General features: G+C 53.2%; 1 protein-coding gene across 2 annotated transcripts in view; it reads left to right on the forward strand.

Annotated features, from left to right (window-relative positions):
• Positions 1-14,219, forward strand: part of CLMN (calmin) — a 95,246-nt gene that overhangs the window by 60,203 nt on the left and 20,824 nt on the right. For both annotated transcript variants that reach the window (XM_054567067.1, XM_054567068.1), the window contains exons 2-5: positions 2,454-2,515; positions 7,780-7,875; positions 9,495-9,578; positions 14,026-14,118. In XM_054567067.1, the coding sequence (XP_054423042.1) occupies positions 2,454-2,515; positions 7,780-7,875; positions 9,495-9,578; positions 14,026-14,118 (335 nt within the window). The remainder of the gene's footprint in view (positions 1-2,453; positions 2,516-7,779; positions 7,876-9,494; positions 9,579-14,025; positions 14,119-14,219) is intronic.

Consider the following 14,219-nt stretch of genomic DNA (forward strand, 5'->3'; position numbering starts at 1 on the left):
TTAAGCAGCAGGCTAACCCAGATTCTCTCAGGCTTCCCCTGAATGCACTTCTGTTTCATACTTTGCTCTCTCTGAAGCCATATGGAGAAACCAGCCTGAGTGTTTGAATGTGTGTGTAAATACTTTACAATCCCCATAAACTTGTTTAAAGACAGTTGGGGGTGAAAGTATAAACCGGGGCAGCCTTTTGGGAGGGCAATTTGGAAGTAGCTATTAAAAGTTTAAATGTGCCCACCACCAAGACCCGGCAGTTGCACTTTTGGTTGTCAGGCCCGAGGAATTACGTCCGTAGGCTTGTGCACAAAGAACCACATACCCCGGAGGCTGGAACAAGGATGCTCATAACAGTGAAAATCAGGAAATACCTGAGGGGCCTTCAACAGAGGGATGGTCACTCAACTATGGGACACCCTTCCTATGGAAAAGCTGCAAAGGCTAAAAGGACTCACATGGGGCTTGGGGCAGGGTGTCTCCAATCTTCTAGAAAGCTCTGCGACTCTGTCAGCCCAGCTCTCGGCAGCCCTCCCTATCTCGTTTCTCTCAGCCTCTTTTCCTTTCTCCTTCCTCTTCCTCCCCACGAAGCAGTTTACCGGAATTAGACATTTAATCCTCGTGCCTGCCTGCCAGTGGCCGTCCCTTATAGAAAAGGAGGAAAATGAGAGAAAATCGGTCATATAAAGCATAATGACTGTCGGCTGGCTCTTCAATTAAAAAGATTGAAAGGCACAATATTAAAATTTGATTTATGGGCACCACTATCTACCCAATAATGAGGCTGAGCGGAAAAAGGAACCACAGTCGTTAGAGAAAACTGTAGCCTTTTTTTCCCCCCGCAGGAGATAAATGGCCTCTCATTTTCTTATTGCTAAAGAAATGTGAAATGGCTTTAGGCATGTGTGATGTGTTCTTCCAACGTGCTGAAACCCAGAACCTGGCAATTTGGGAGCCGGCTGACGCCGACATTTCCAGTTTCCTGAGAGGTGTGGCTGCGTGAGCCACAGGGCCCGCTGCCGGTCCACCGAGCGCCCGACTCTGGGATGGCACGGCACCATCTCAAGGTTCCCTTCGGGTCCTAGGGCGCCAAGCCGGCTCAGGACACAGAGCTGTCCGGGAGGAGGATAAGGCCAGAGTTCAGCCCCAAGTCCCAGCTCTGCTGCCTATTCGTTATTCGGTGCCCACCTTTTTCAAATGCACACTAGGAGCCTTAGCCTTAGCCATTGTGTGGCTTCCAGCAAGAGGGCGCCCCAGGAGTGCCCCGCCCGCCTGCAGGGGTGGCAGGAAGGATTACATTAGCAAATGCGGGTCAAGTGCCTAGATGGGCACCTGCTGCGTAGCGAATGCTCAGTAAATATTTTTAAGTCGTTATCATTACCATTGCGGATGGTTTTGCCATACTTGGAAGACCTAGGATTCAAACCCAGGCCTCCCATTTCCAGGTGCCGACTGAGGGGCAGACAGACCTGGGGGTGTTGCCCAGCTCTGCCTCGCCAGCAGGTGCCCTGGGCGAGTCATGGCACCTCTCTGAGCCCCATTTTGTTCATCTGTGAAGCAAATTTCTACTCTGCAGGCGGTGTCAGTCAGGTTTAAAGGTTAATGGAAACAAAGTGTCCAGGACACAATTAGTGCTGGCTAGATGGCAGCAACCCTTGAAAAGGAAAGATCTTTCCTGAGAAGACTGTTTGGGAAAGGCTGTCCCCTGGGAGGAGCGACCTGCATCTGGTTTCTGTCCTCCTGGCTCATGGAGGCTCTGCCGCAGACTCCTGCCGAGCTCTCCCTTCCAGGACGGGGTCCAGTGCTCCCTGGCTCTAGAAATAGCAATGACCAAAAAAAAAAAAAAAAAAGGAGCGGGCGTTGTGCCAGGAACCACGTTGCGCTGACGTGCAGGATCGCAGGTATCTTCCAGCAGCTGGAGGTGAGCAGGTCAGACATGGGGACGGGTGACTGGCCTGAAGACTCCAAGCGGGGAGACGGCAGGGCCGAGGGTCCAGCCCAGGGCTGCTGCTCTGTCCGCCACACTCTGGCATGTGCCAGAGCCTGCGCCCCAACCCCTCGCCGGCCTCCACTCTCTCGCCCGTCTCTCCCGTGCCTCAGCTCCTCAGCCCCATCTCTCCTCCCAGGCCGGGGTGCAGCCCCGTCACCTTGCGGGTCAATTTGTATCTTAACCACCAGCACTTCTTCAGCTGGAGGCTCAGGTGCCCAAATGTGCACTGTTAGGTTGTGTAGGATGTGTCGTTCTCTGTGGGTATTTCATCTATTTAAGATGCTGGGGTGCGGGGCTGGGGAAAATGAATTCTAGGTGCCACCAGACCCCTGGCCACTGCCTTGCATAAGTACACGGGGCCCTCTGGGGCTCTGTCTGCCATGCGCCTAGGATCCCGGATCCTTGCGAAGAAGAGGGTGCGGTTTTGCACATATTTCTTTCTGCCCAGCTGATGGTGTTTCTTTGTTTTCAGTTGAGAGGGAAAATGTGCAGAAGAGGACCTTTACTCGATGGATAAATCTACACCTAGAGAAGGTAAGTGGGGTGCCTGGGCTTTGGTAGCTGATGGGTTCATCCATAACTGAGCGTACGGTTCAGGAGTCCGGCGAGGGGGCACGGTGGCTCTGTTTTCCATTGTTGCTGTTGTTATTGCTGTTCATTCATTGGAACATCTATCATTCTCACTGCCTGGTGTCGAGCTCCGTGCTGGGAACACGGAGGTCCGTAAGGCACAGTTCTGTCCCCCACCGCCCCAGGGCTGTCCGTCTAGTTGGGGAGAGAAAGGTCTGTCTTTTTTTTTTTCCCCCATGGTAAAGGCTACTTTATTTGTGGCTGTTAGTACTAGTCCAGGAGTATTGATCCGCAAAGAACTCAGTCGTTTCTCGGCTTACTGGGCCATAGAGAGCTGAATGCAATGGGACCAGCTGATTGCTGGGAGGGTGACCTGAAGCTGGTCCTGCTCCTCGGGACGTGAAGCACAGCCAGCTGATACCAGGCACGCGCTGGCCCGCCAGGTGTGAGAATCAGGCAGCCCCATACAGGAGGCATCGGTCACCCCGCCCTTTACGTGCACTGGAATTCCATTACCCTCCTGAAATAGCTTTGGTTTTTCTGGAACTTTTTTCCAAACTCTCTGTGTGAAGCATCGTTTATGGTCCCTGGGTGAAGAGCCAGCAGATTCTGCAGCTTGTCAGCTCAGTGACTGCCCACCAGCCGGGACCACTGAACCCCAGGAATGACTATCGCCACACCCCGAAAAGTCTATCTTTCAACAGAAACGACGAGCAAAAGTTAGAAGGCGTTCATTGTTGCACAACCCAAACGCTCCCATGGACAGGAGGCAAGAGGGTTCTTGACTTCCGGTGGGGGAGGCTCTCAGAGAGAGCCTTCTATAGGAATTTGGATTGATTTAACGCAAGAACCCTTGACACCTTTTCACAAAGCCAGAATCCCTTGTTAATCACGTAATGTTGCTATGGATCAGTCATATTACCTGACCCTTCAGGGCGTGTACCAGGAGCCCTACTTAGTGCACCACACATTCTCTTTTCATTCCCATAACAACTCTCATTACCTCCCCACCCGTACCCCGTTATGAATAAGGAAACAGGCTCAATGACTTCCTGCCGTCCCACCACCGAGAAGGAAGCGCTTCCTCTGGCTGCTGCGGATCCAGCTTGGTGACTCTTCTTGCCCCTTTTCTTTTCTGTCTGATGTCCTCTGGCCCGGCAGTCTTGAGCTGCATTTTGTCTGCAAGTTTCTCAGGCTGCGAAGCAGAGGAAAAAGGATGAGGGGCGAGCGGACCAACAGCTCAAGTGAGAACTCCCAGCCCGCCTTACATGCTAGGGCAGCCCCTGACCCTGACCAGAATTCTCTGTGTTGCCCGGGGCTGGGGCTGGGGCAGGAGAGATCCCTTTTCTCTTTGTAAGAAAGCTGACCTACCAGGATTCATTCCACTCACTTCATTTCATTCTTCTGAAATTCCTCCATCTGCTTCTCCAAGTAGACCCAGCCAGCAGTCTCCTTTCAAACGTGGCGGTATTCAAGCGCCCCACATGAGTGAGTTCAGGCCGGTAGATTTCCTCCTCTCCTGTCTTCTTAAAAGGTACAAGCGGAACTATTGACTGTCCTGAGAGTTAACCCAAATGGAGGTTCTCAGAGGGAGCCATTGAAATGATTAGAGAGCAGAGAAAATAAATGCGGCTTTTAGGAAGTGGAGCTCTTGACCGAAATCCTCATTCATGGAGTTGACTTTTTGGGGCCTGCGATATTTCCTGAGCAGCCCTTGGCCACCCACACCTCTGCGCCCCGCCTGTAGAACGGAACACAGGAGGCTCCCGCGCTCTTCAGGTGAAAGACTACCTGTCATGGGTGAAGTGTTGTAAATCACCTGCCCGTTATTTTGACTATAGGCAGGGCTCATAAATGTGAAGTGTTATTTCTGGAAAAAAGGAAAACCGTTTCCCAAACGCAAGCTCACCGAGCTGCTAAATGAAAGCCCGATGTGTGTTGGGGTAGCTGGGAATTCCTCCTGGTGGATGGAATATGTCTTTCTTTCGTCCTTTTTTTTTTTTTAAATTAAAAAATAAATACAGGGCAGTGCAGAGGGTAATAGAGCAAATGCCCACGCACCCACTCACCACCCCAAATGAGCCTCCGCCAGCATTTATCATATCAGGGCTTTGCCCCTTGGCCACGCTCCGGCTCCTTCCGTGGGGCAGGTGGGTAGCGCCCACTCTGCAGATAAATCAGATAGCACCTGAGCCTGATGCCTAATAAACAGGGCAAAATTAACAGCCACGTTTCCAACCTCGAGACTTTCAAGAACAACCTTTCATGTAAAGGAAACCCAGGAACTCCTTGGGGAATTGGGCTTAACTGCAATTTGAAGGCTGTCAGAAATATTTACCGAGTCTCTGGCTTCTGGCGAAATTCCTTAATTTACCCAAGGAGTTAGATCATGAAGAAAAGCCCTCGGGGTGCTGTTTACTTGGCCAGACCGATCTCGTGAAGCCCGCGGAGCCGCGTTTGGGGCCCCAGGGGTGTTTTCTCTGGAGCCGGTTCAATCTCTCCTCCCGCCATCTCGCAAGACGGCCTGCAGCCAAGGCCCTGTGGGCGGCGGCTGCCACAGAGGTTCCTCCAGACACTGTCCACGGGAGTGATGCTCCGGGTTCCCCTCGAGCACAGGGCTTGTCCACAGTGCGGGCTGGGAACTGGAAATTGTGTCAGTCCGTCGATGGTGGGGGGGGGTTTCGTTCGGGTCCCGTGATATCTGCCTCACATTAACAGGAATAATATTTCCGCAAGAGTCTCCGTAACCTGACGCCCTCATGCTCAGCCTGGAATGTGCCCAGAGAGCTGCGGGAGCTTGCAAAGCAGGGGAAAGAAAACAGAAGAAGAAAAGAAACTAATCTGCCTTTTGGTTCAAAGTCACTGTAGCCCTTGAAGCCAAGTCCTTTTCTGTGCACCTGTGGGTGGAATCGCCTTGTATTTTGACTCACTGGGGGTCAGGGGCTCATATAAAGCCTCAGGAAAAGCCACCTTCCGTAATAAAGAAAGAAAACGTGGGCCTTCTAAGGCTCTCCGGGAAGAAGGCCTTTCCAGAGGGACAGGGCGCCTGGGCCACAGCTCCCTGTTTATACTGACTCCTCATCTCCCCTGTGAGCACCTCCTTTCATTGCACCCAGGAGTGAGAGCACCCAGTCTCACTATCCCAATGCTGCCAAAGGCACCAACTGAGAAGTAAACAGACTCCGTGCTTGGGGTGGGGACTTATTAACATTGCAGGTTTATGGACCCTATTCCTGGAGATTCTGTTTCAGTTAAGTCTTAGCCATGCGCACCAGAGCACTTACTACCAAGCATTAGTCAACAGGAATCTTTCTTCAAGCCAAGCCTTGCCTAGGACCCTAAACAAAGGCCCATAAGAGCTGAGTGTCCCTAATGAAAGGGGTGCAATGGATCAGCCTCCTTCTTGATGCACCTCGGCCCCCCTGAAGCTGTTCCGCTGAAGCCTAGTGTTCCAGGAAGCCCAGTTTGCCGATCCCTGGGCTGAAACCTGTGGCCAACAAGTTCCAGCCTGCCCCGTGGACTCCGAGCCTCATTGAGCCAGACTCTTAGTGGACATGGAGCAGTGTTAGCTCACCTAGACAGCAGACCTCTCTCCAGGTCTAGGCTCAGAGAAGAAAGCTGGGTGGGGGAGGGGGGAGTGGCTTTCAGCCTTCTCGCACAGGCCCTTTCACACTCGGATCCTGTGTGAACAGTTGTCTGTTCCCCCAGGGACAGGGAAGAGCCTGGTGACCTGGGGCTGAGGGTGCCTTCTTCTGACCCAGGGAACCCAGAAAGAGAAGCAAGTGGGGCAGAGAGATGATGCTTCAAGGGTCTTTCCCTGCAGAAGGGCACCCGCTAAGGACATCTCCATCTCAGGACTTGCAGCTGTGAGGCATGCACCCCCCAGTGAAGGGCCTTACAAAAGAGAACCCCCCTACCCCAAGACTCTGCAGGAAGCTGCTTAATAATAAAAGTAGTAAACTGGTCTGACTGATGGTATTGTATTAGTCTGGGAAAGCAGGTGCTGTGCCAGGCGCTTTGCCTGCATGATCTCATTCCATTTTAGCTCCTGTCCTCTGCACTGGGTCAGATGCCTGAACCTGACCTTGTAGACAAGGACACTCAGGCCCAGACAGGTTAAAGAAAATGTCCAAGGCTAAGTCCTGTTGAGGGTAGAACCTGGATTTGGACTGAGGTCTGTCTAATCCCCTTGCTATTTAGTGGAATAGGTGAAAGGTACATCATGAGATAACGGTTTATCTCAGGAAGCCTGGATTTTGTGGAGGAAAAAGGCAGTAATACTCCACTAATTAACATTTTAATACACTTTTAATTAGTTTGATTTGTTATCATGAGCATGTATTACTTTGTATGCCCAACCATATAAATATACATCAACATATACCTATAACTCATCCTCTCAAACTTTTGAGATCCTGACAGACTTACAGACTTGAGGGTGGAAGGAACCAGGCCAGCCGTGTGTCCATCTGTCCCCTGCTCCCTCCCAAGTTGCCCACACGAGCTTCCTTCCTGGCTTCCTCTGCCATGGGTGCCCCACCTGCAGGCTTGGGCTAAATATTGATGGCGTGCCAACTGGCCCCCCAGGAAGGTGCATGTGCTTTGACTAAACCATACTGGAGATGGGGGAGCCCTGCCACAAGCTGGACCCTGGCCCAGAGGGTAACTGCCCCAGGATCGTGCCATCGTGGTGCTGGTCTGAGCTGCACTGCGGTCAGCCAGGGCACCCTGATGAGGCGCAGGGCTGTACCGGATGGCTGACCTCTCCAAACACTGGGCACGCCGCCCAGCCTCTTGGGGCCTCAGGGTCCCCAAATCTGAGGTGAAGGGCTTACACCAGGTACTTGGACATGAGCCCTACTTCTAGAATTCTCTCATTTGGTGGAAGGCTATAACTAAGACATGCCCTTTCTTTCTACCCTTAAGTAGAAACGTGGATATGATGGGATTCTGGGGTCTGAGATCTCCTATAAGGAGTGCCCCCAAGGGTCACATGTTTGATGGGGCCCCCGATGCTGTCTTCTCCACGGCTCCCCAGTGCACCCGCTGCCCAGGTGTCACCTACCGTGGTGGGGGACGGGCTTACGGTCTCCATGGGAGGGGCCTTGCTGCCTGTGGACAGTGGTGGGTGTCTGGAAGTTTCCTCTCCGTGAAACCTGCAGCTGTCATCTAGTTCTGTGGGTCGCACAGGTCGCTCATTGGCTGCTTTCCCCCCTTTTCTCCCACAGTGCAGCCCGCCTCTAGAAGTTAAAGATTTATTCGTTGACATACAAGATGGCAAAATCCTTATGGCTCTGTTAGAAGTCCTGTCTGGGCGAAATCTGGTACGTATGGCACAGGGGTCAGGAAGAAATAAAACACAGGAAAACAGAGATAAAGGTTTCTGTTTAATACAGATCCATATGTATGTGCACATACCTGGCCATAAGTAAATCCTGTGACAAACTGTGAAGGGTGACATTCCTTCCTCAGTGACTAAGATGGATATAATTATGTGCAACTCAGCAGTATCTTTTTATTAGGCAAATATACTTTAGTAAGCAGATGAATAAATGCCTGGTATTTTCTGTGAGTCGGTTGAAGCTAAGAGTGGAACTAGGACATCATAGTTTAACTGGTCAGCCATTGCATTAACCAGAATGACAGCTAGGAAGACGGAGAAGGCATCTTACAATCACATTCTATCATCCATCCCAAAGTCAAAACTAGAACTGCTGGCTTCTAGAACCTTCTTGTACATATGACCAAAATTGAATTGAACTCGCCCATCTTGAGGTTTATTTCACTTTGATCTTAGCCAAACCTGTTCCCATGGTGTGTGTCCGCTGTGCACAGCTGAGTCCTGTCTCTCCTCTCACCAAGCAGGGTTCTCAACATCAGCGCTGTTGGCATTTTGGGTGTGATGGGTCCTTGTGGCGGGGCCATCCTGTGTACTGCAGGGTGTTCAATGGCATCACAGCATCCTTGGTCACTACTCACTGGTAGCCACTAGGATCCCCAGTGTGACAACCCAACATGTCCCTAGAACATTGCCAGAGATGTCCCCGGGGCCGGGGCTGGGGCGGTGGGGGTGGGGGATGCAATGATGTGGCCAAAACGCCCATAGTGTTAATGTTGAGAAACCCTGCTCTAGAATCCAGGGTTTGATTTGCCCTAAGTGACTCCTGGTGGCAGACACAGAGGGGCAGCGATGACCCGTGAGCTTGGCCTGGCAGTTCGTGCCAGGTGTGACTGACACCACTGGTTTGCCTGGGAATGTAAACCACCCACCCAGGGGCATCGTGGGCTTCCCAGTGTGGACAGCTGATGTCGTCCGAGTTTTAGCTGCCTCTCTCCCTCCCCCTTTTTCTTTTTCTCTCCCTCTGCCTCCCCTGCCCCTTGCACTCTCTCTCCTCTCTCTCTGTCATTCTCTGTCTCTCTCTTTCTCTCTCACTCTGTCTCTCCCCGACTCTCTCTGTCTCTGTCTCTGTCTCTGTCTTTCTTCCCCTTCCCTGTCTCCCTGTCTCTCTCTGACTGGGGATAGCTGCTCACAAAGCTCTTGGCCAGAAAACAGGAACATCTGCCCCCCCAGGGAGGAACTTGCCAGATGATTTAGCAGCTGTGCAGTGATGCTCCTGGCGGAAGCTCCGACTCTGACAGAAACCATCAGCCGGCGAGGACAGCACGTCACCGCCGGGCTCTGGAGGAGGGGGGACTATCAAAAGCCAGGAGCTGGGTCAGAGAAAAACCTGACAAATCTGCCCCTCGTTTCACCCCTGGGTCCCTGTTCGCCAGCTTAAGTCTGGGAACCATAAATAAGGGGTGGGTTTCAGCTGGGAGCCCAGACTCTCTTTCTTGAGATTGATGTGAAGGCAGGGGAGAAGACGAGAGGCGTGCGCTGGCAGGCACGCGGGGCCTCGAGGCCCGGGCGGGTCTAACCGCTCTGTTCCGTTCTGTGTCGCAGCTCCACGAGTACAAGTCCTCATCCCACCGCATCTTTCAGTTGAACAACATAGCGAAAGCACTTAAGTTTTTGGAGGACAGCAATGTAAGTATTGGAAACACACCTGGTTAACACAGGCCTTCCCTGCAGCAAAGAGAATGTCATTGGATGTTTAGTGCTGGTCACAAGAGAAGCGCATAGAGGGACGCTGCTCAAACGGCCAAATTGGACCAAGTTTAAATTGAAGGGAACTCGGCTAACCTGTCCGTTGGCGATTTGGCCCCGGCCCCCCTGCCCCGCCTCGGTCTCCATTGGGACAGAAGCTCCCCAGGACCCCAGTCCTGGGAAGGCAGGGCAGCTGACTGGGGCTTGGCTCTTTAGGATTAGTTGACATCCCCCCCGCCTTTTCTTAAAATAAGAGTGCAAGTGAAGGTGTCCAAATGTACAACTGTCTTTTAGAACGCAGAATACGGGGGAAGCACAGGGGGTAGGAGAGGCTAAATAAGCCAGTTTTACAGAATTCCAAAATTCTCCCCTCTTGGACAGAACTTTGTAGACTTTCACAAGCTTTTTCTGTGTTTTGAACTCTGATCCACATCCTTCAGAAATGGGAACGGAGGGCCCTAGAGGGACGAGGTTTCCAGGGCTCCCCGTTCATTAAGCTTCGGCGATTACTCTGGATAGAAACGCCGCAGCTTGCCCGACGGTGAAACTTGGTCATTAAGTGCAGTTCTCTTGGAGTTCTGGGTGCTAAGCAACAGAAGCTGAGATCGGCTGATTTAAGCAAGAAGGGGATTTGTTGCGAGGGTGCTGAGTAGCGAACAGGGGGACTGGGCGAACCAGGGATGGGAACCAAGAGTTCCAGGCACCAGGCCCACCACCGAGGTCCCCATGCCCCCAGTTCAAGGACCCACAATCCCTGGAATGAACGCAGTGTCACACATTCCGATTCAAAGGCCTGGGTCACCAAGCCTGGGGCCCTGCCCACATCCCAGCTATGAAGGGTAGCGGGGATGAGCAAAGCGCTTTGGGTTTTGCAGGCAGAGGTGGGCTCTGCCTCCCCTACCGCGGGGAAAGCCCCAGACACAGGAGGGCGTTCAGACGGTGGCGGCCTAAAAGCACAGCATAGTTCCTAGCAGCATCACTCTTGATGGCCAAAGGGTGGGCGCAACCCACGTGACCATCCGTGGCTGAATGGATAAACCAACGCAGTAAATTCATACAGCGGACTACTCAGCCAAGAGAAAGAACGACGCACCAATATAGGCTACCACATGGATGAACACCGAAAACATCATAAAAATGCCAGACACAAAGGACTTACTTATTCTGTGATTCCATTCCTATGAAACGTCCAGGACAGGAAGGTTCCCTAGAGCAGAAGATAGACTAGCGGTTGGTTAGGCCAAGGGGTAGGGGGTCAGGAGAGAGAGCTAGCGAGGATGGGGCTTCTCTCTGATGTGACAAGACGTTCCAGAAAAGACTCTGGTGATGCTGTGCCTGTTTGAGAATACACCAAACACCATCGAGTCGTAGCCTTTGAATGGGTGAATGGAATGGAATATAAATCCCATCTCAGTAAAGCCGCTTTGTGAAGAAGCACATTCATGAAAACGCCGGTGTCCCCTTGGAGCTAGTTTCGCCATCAGCCTCGGCCTTCACATGGCCGTTGAGGGCACAGGTTCTGGGGTGCAGCTGCCACAGCTCCCGGTCCTAGAAAGCGACATGGATGCTCTGGGCCTCAGCCTCCACATCTGTGAGGTGGAGGCGACAGAAAGGGAGCCTGCCTCCGGGAGTCACCGAGGACTGGGTGCGCCTGTCCGGGCAGCGTCTGCTGAGGCCCCTCCTCCCTTCCCTGCTCCTGGAGGGGCCGCCAGGCGGGGCTCCCCTGAGCAGCATCTACACCTGAACTCCAGGGGGCGCCGTGTTTGGGATAACAGGACAACAGGCGGGCGGCCATTCCGGGCAGGGCCGGCCCCTACCCAGGTGTGGCAGCCCACCACTGCAGTGCCGCACGCCGAAGGCCTGGATATAGGCCTTGTCCGCCCTTAAATGCTTCCCCCGCTGTCTGCCTGTGGCACAACAGAACATTAAAGCCCCCTCTCCCTTCATTTTTCACTTAAAAATCCGGAAATATTCCAAATGTGGGTGTGATTTGTCGGCCTTGTGCCCTGTTGGCCAGGCAGGAAGGACAGGTGAATGACCCCGTGGTGGTAGGGAGGGGTGAGCACAGGTGAGTGACACAGGCGGAAACAGTCATTTCAGGTGCAGTCTCTGCCCCACTCCCAGCAGCCACAAACCACTCCTGGGCCCTTCCTGGGCCCTTTGTGTCCTAATGTCCCAGCTTGAGGGAGGACGGGCCGCAGTGGCTCTGCTGAACCAAAGCAGTGCCCAGAACTGGGTGACCGATGCCGAGCAGGCCCCACGGGCTCCAGGACTCCGACGCTGCCAGGTGCGGCCGGCCCCTGTCCTCCCCGCTCTCCCCCACGCCGACGCGCCACAGAGCGTAGCCCTGACTCGGCTGTCAGAGACGGGCTGCCCTGGGGGGCCAGCTCTGCGACTTCCAGCCTCCGAGCCTCAGCCTCCTTGTCTGCGAAACATTAAGAGCATGAAATGAATTAACCCGTGAAAACCACTCGGCAAGAAATTGGCTCCACCACGATGACCATTGTCGCTGCCTTGTGCTTTTGTGGGAAGGAATATTCCCCACAGCCCCTTGGTCCACTTGTCAGTGTAGCAAAAACAACTGAGTTACAGGGAAAAGGAGGGGGCAGCCTTTGTCCCCAAAGCTTCTGCCTGCTGCCTGGCTCTTACACTGTTCACAACAGAGCACCCAACAGTGGTGCGGCGCCCAAGGTATTTGGGAATGTTTGCTCCTTGAGGTCTTGGGCCACCTGCAGTCACGGCCTCCCTTTGGCCAGGTGCCCTGTCCCTCAGCTCCCCTGGTGGGGCACCGTCCTGTTTACTGCATCCCTACGAGGCGGCTCTGTCCTCGCTTCCCTTTGGAATGCTTTCCACGGACCTCAGCTCGGAAGCCATCCTGGGCTCCCTCCTGGAGGGGTGATCAACTTGACGAACTGCTCTGACACTCCCTGCACTGGGACGTGCGCAGTGAGCCACAGGAGCAGAGGGGACTCTCAGAGAGAGGGACAGGAGACCAGAGGGCCACACATCGCAGGTGATTCATCGTGCGGGATGTGTGGCCATGATGGATGGAGACGGCCTGTCAGGCCCGAACGTGATCGGCCGTGTTACACACAGGACGACCGCCTCCTTCCTGGATCCGGCCTGCCCGTGAGGAGCCTGTGCTAGCTGAATTACATTCTTGGCATCAGCCTGCAAGACGCCCTGAGCCGGGGAACTCTCTTCCTGGGTCAGGAAATCCCAGGTGCTGCTGAGCGGTGTTTCCAGAAACTGGAGACAGTTGATGGGATCAGAGACCCTTGTCAAACATTTTTAAAAGCCCTCAGGGAAAGGGAGAAAAGAATATCTGGTGAAGCCTCCTGTTTTCTTCCCCGGGTCTCCCTGCCGAATTTTGCAGGGTACATTTGAAAGTTTACCTTGACTTTCTTTCTCCTCTCTTCCTCCTGGAGAACGGGTGACCGAGACAGCCGTGGCCTGCGAAGTCTTAAACGCTACTCTCTGTGTCCCTTTGTAGAAGTTTGCAGACCCCTGATCTATGCACTTGGGGTTTCGCTTCAGGATAAAATGACTAGTGCAGTGGTCCTCTCCCACCGAGTGGCTGAAATGCCACTGGAACGCGGCTCCCAGAGCTGCAGATCCCGTAGATCTGGGGCAGCATTTGCCCTTCAGGCGTTCCCAGGAGACCAGTCCAGGAACCACACTTCAAGAGCCATTGCCTTAGGGATTTGCTAAGCGCGTCATCCTGTGATCAGATCCTAGGTAAATCCGTAGCAAACGTCCTAAGGTTTTCTCTGATAGACGTGGTGTGAGCAGTCAGTGGGATGTTTTGTTCCAATGCAGATACTCTGGACATCAGCCTTATCCCAACACACTGTTTCCAGTTAGCAACAGATAATTATCATTCCCATCGTGGTCCATGGTTGCTGATGTCGGTGCTCTGGGTTTATCCAGAGACGTGTTCAGTCTGCAGGTTTGGGGGTAGTAAGTAGTGTCGCACACAGATGGACCCAGTGGACACTCGCCATCTCTCCTTGGAAAAGGTGACTGAGATATTCGTGTATGACCTGGGGCACATTACATTTGACGTCTCTGGAATTTCCTCACCTGAAATGTAGGGAAGGTAGAAGTACCTACCTGGCGGGGCTGTTGTGAGGGTGAACTGAGTTAATACTCGCAATGAGCTTAGAATAGTGACTGCGCATGGTAAGCACTGTGTGCGTGATTATTAAACACACATACACACACACACACACACACTTTCACATGCGAGGGTCCCTGAGAGGTGGCCTTGGGCAATCCCCAACTGCACAGGTGGGAAAGAGAAACACGTCCGTGAGGGTGTCAGAAAATAACCTGCTTTCAAGGTGCCTGGCCACCCCCGTGAAGCTCAGCAATGTCTTCTCTGCAGGTAAAGCTAGTTAGCATTGACGCGGCAGAAATAGCAGATGGCAACCCCTCTTTGGTCCTTGGGCTGATATGGAACATAATTCTCTTCTTCCAGGTAAGACTCTTTCCTTCCAGGAACACGCAGCCGGGACCTCCTGGCGTCTGCCTTGGGCCAGCAGAACGGGGCGGGGAGGGGCGGGGTGGGGCAGGGCAGGC

Source organism: Pteronotus mesoamericanus, unplaced genomic scaffold (genome assembly GCF_021234165.1).
Source record: "Pteronotus mesoamericanus isolate MK-2021 breed Mesoamerican mustached bat unplaced genomic scaffold, CSHL_Meso_final contig_182, whole genome shotgun sequence".
Taxonomy (NCBI): domain Eukaryota; kingdom Metazoa; phylum Chordata; class Mammalia; order Chiroptera; family Mormoopidae; genus Pteronotus; species Pteronotus mesoamericanus.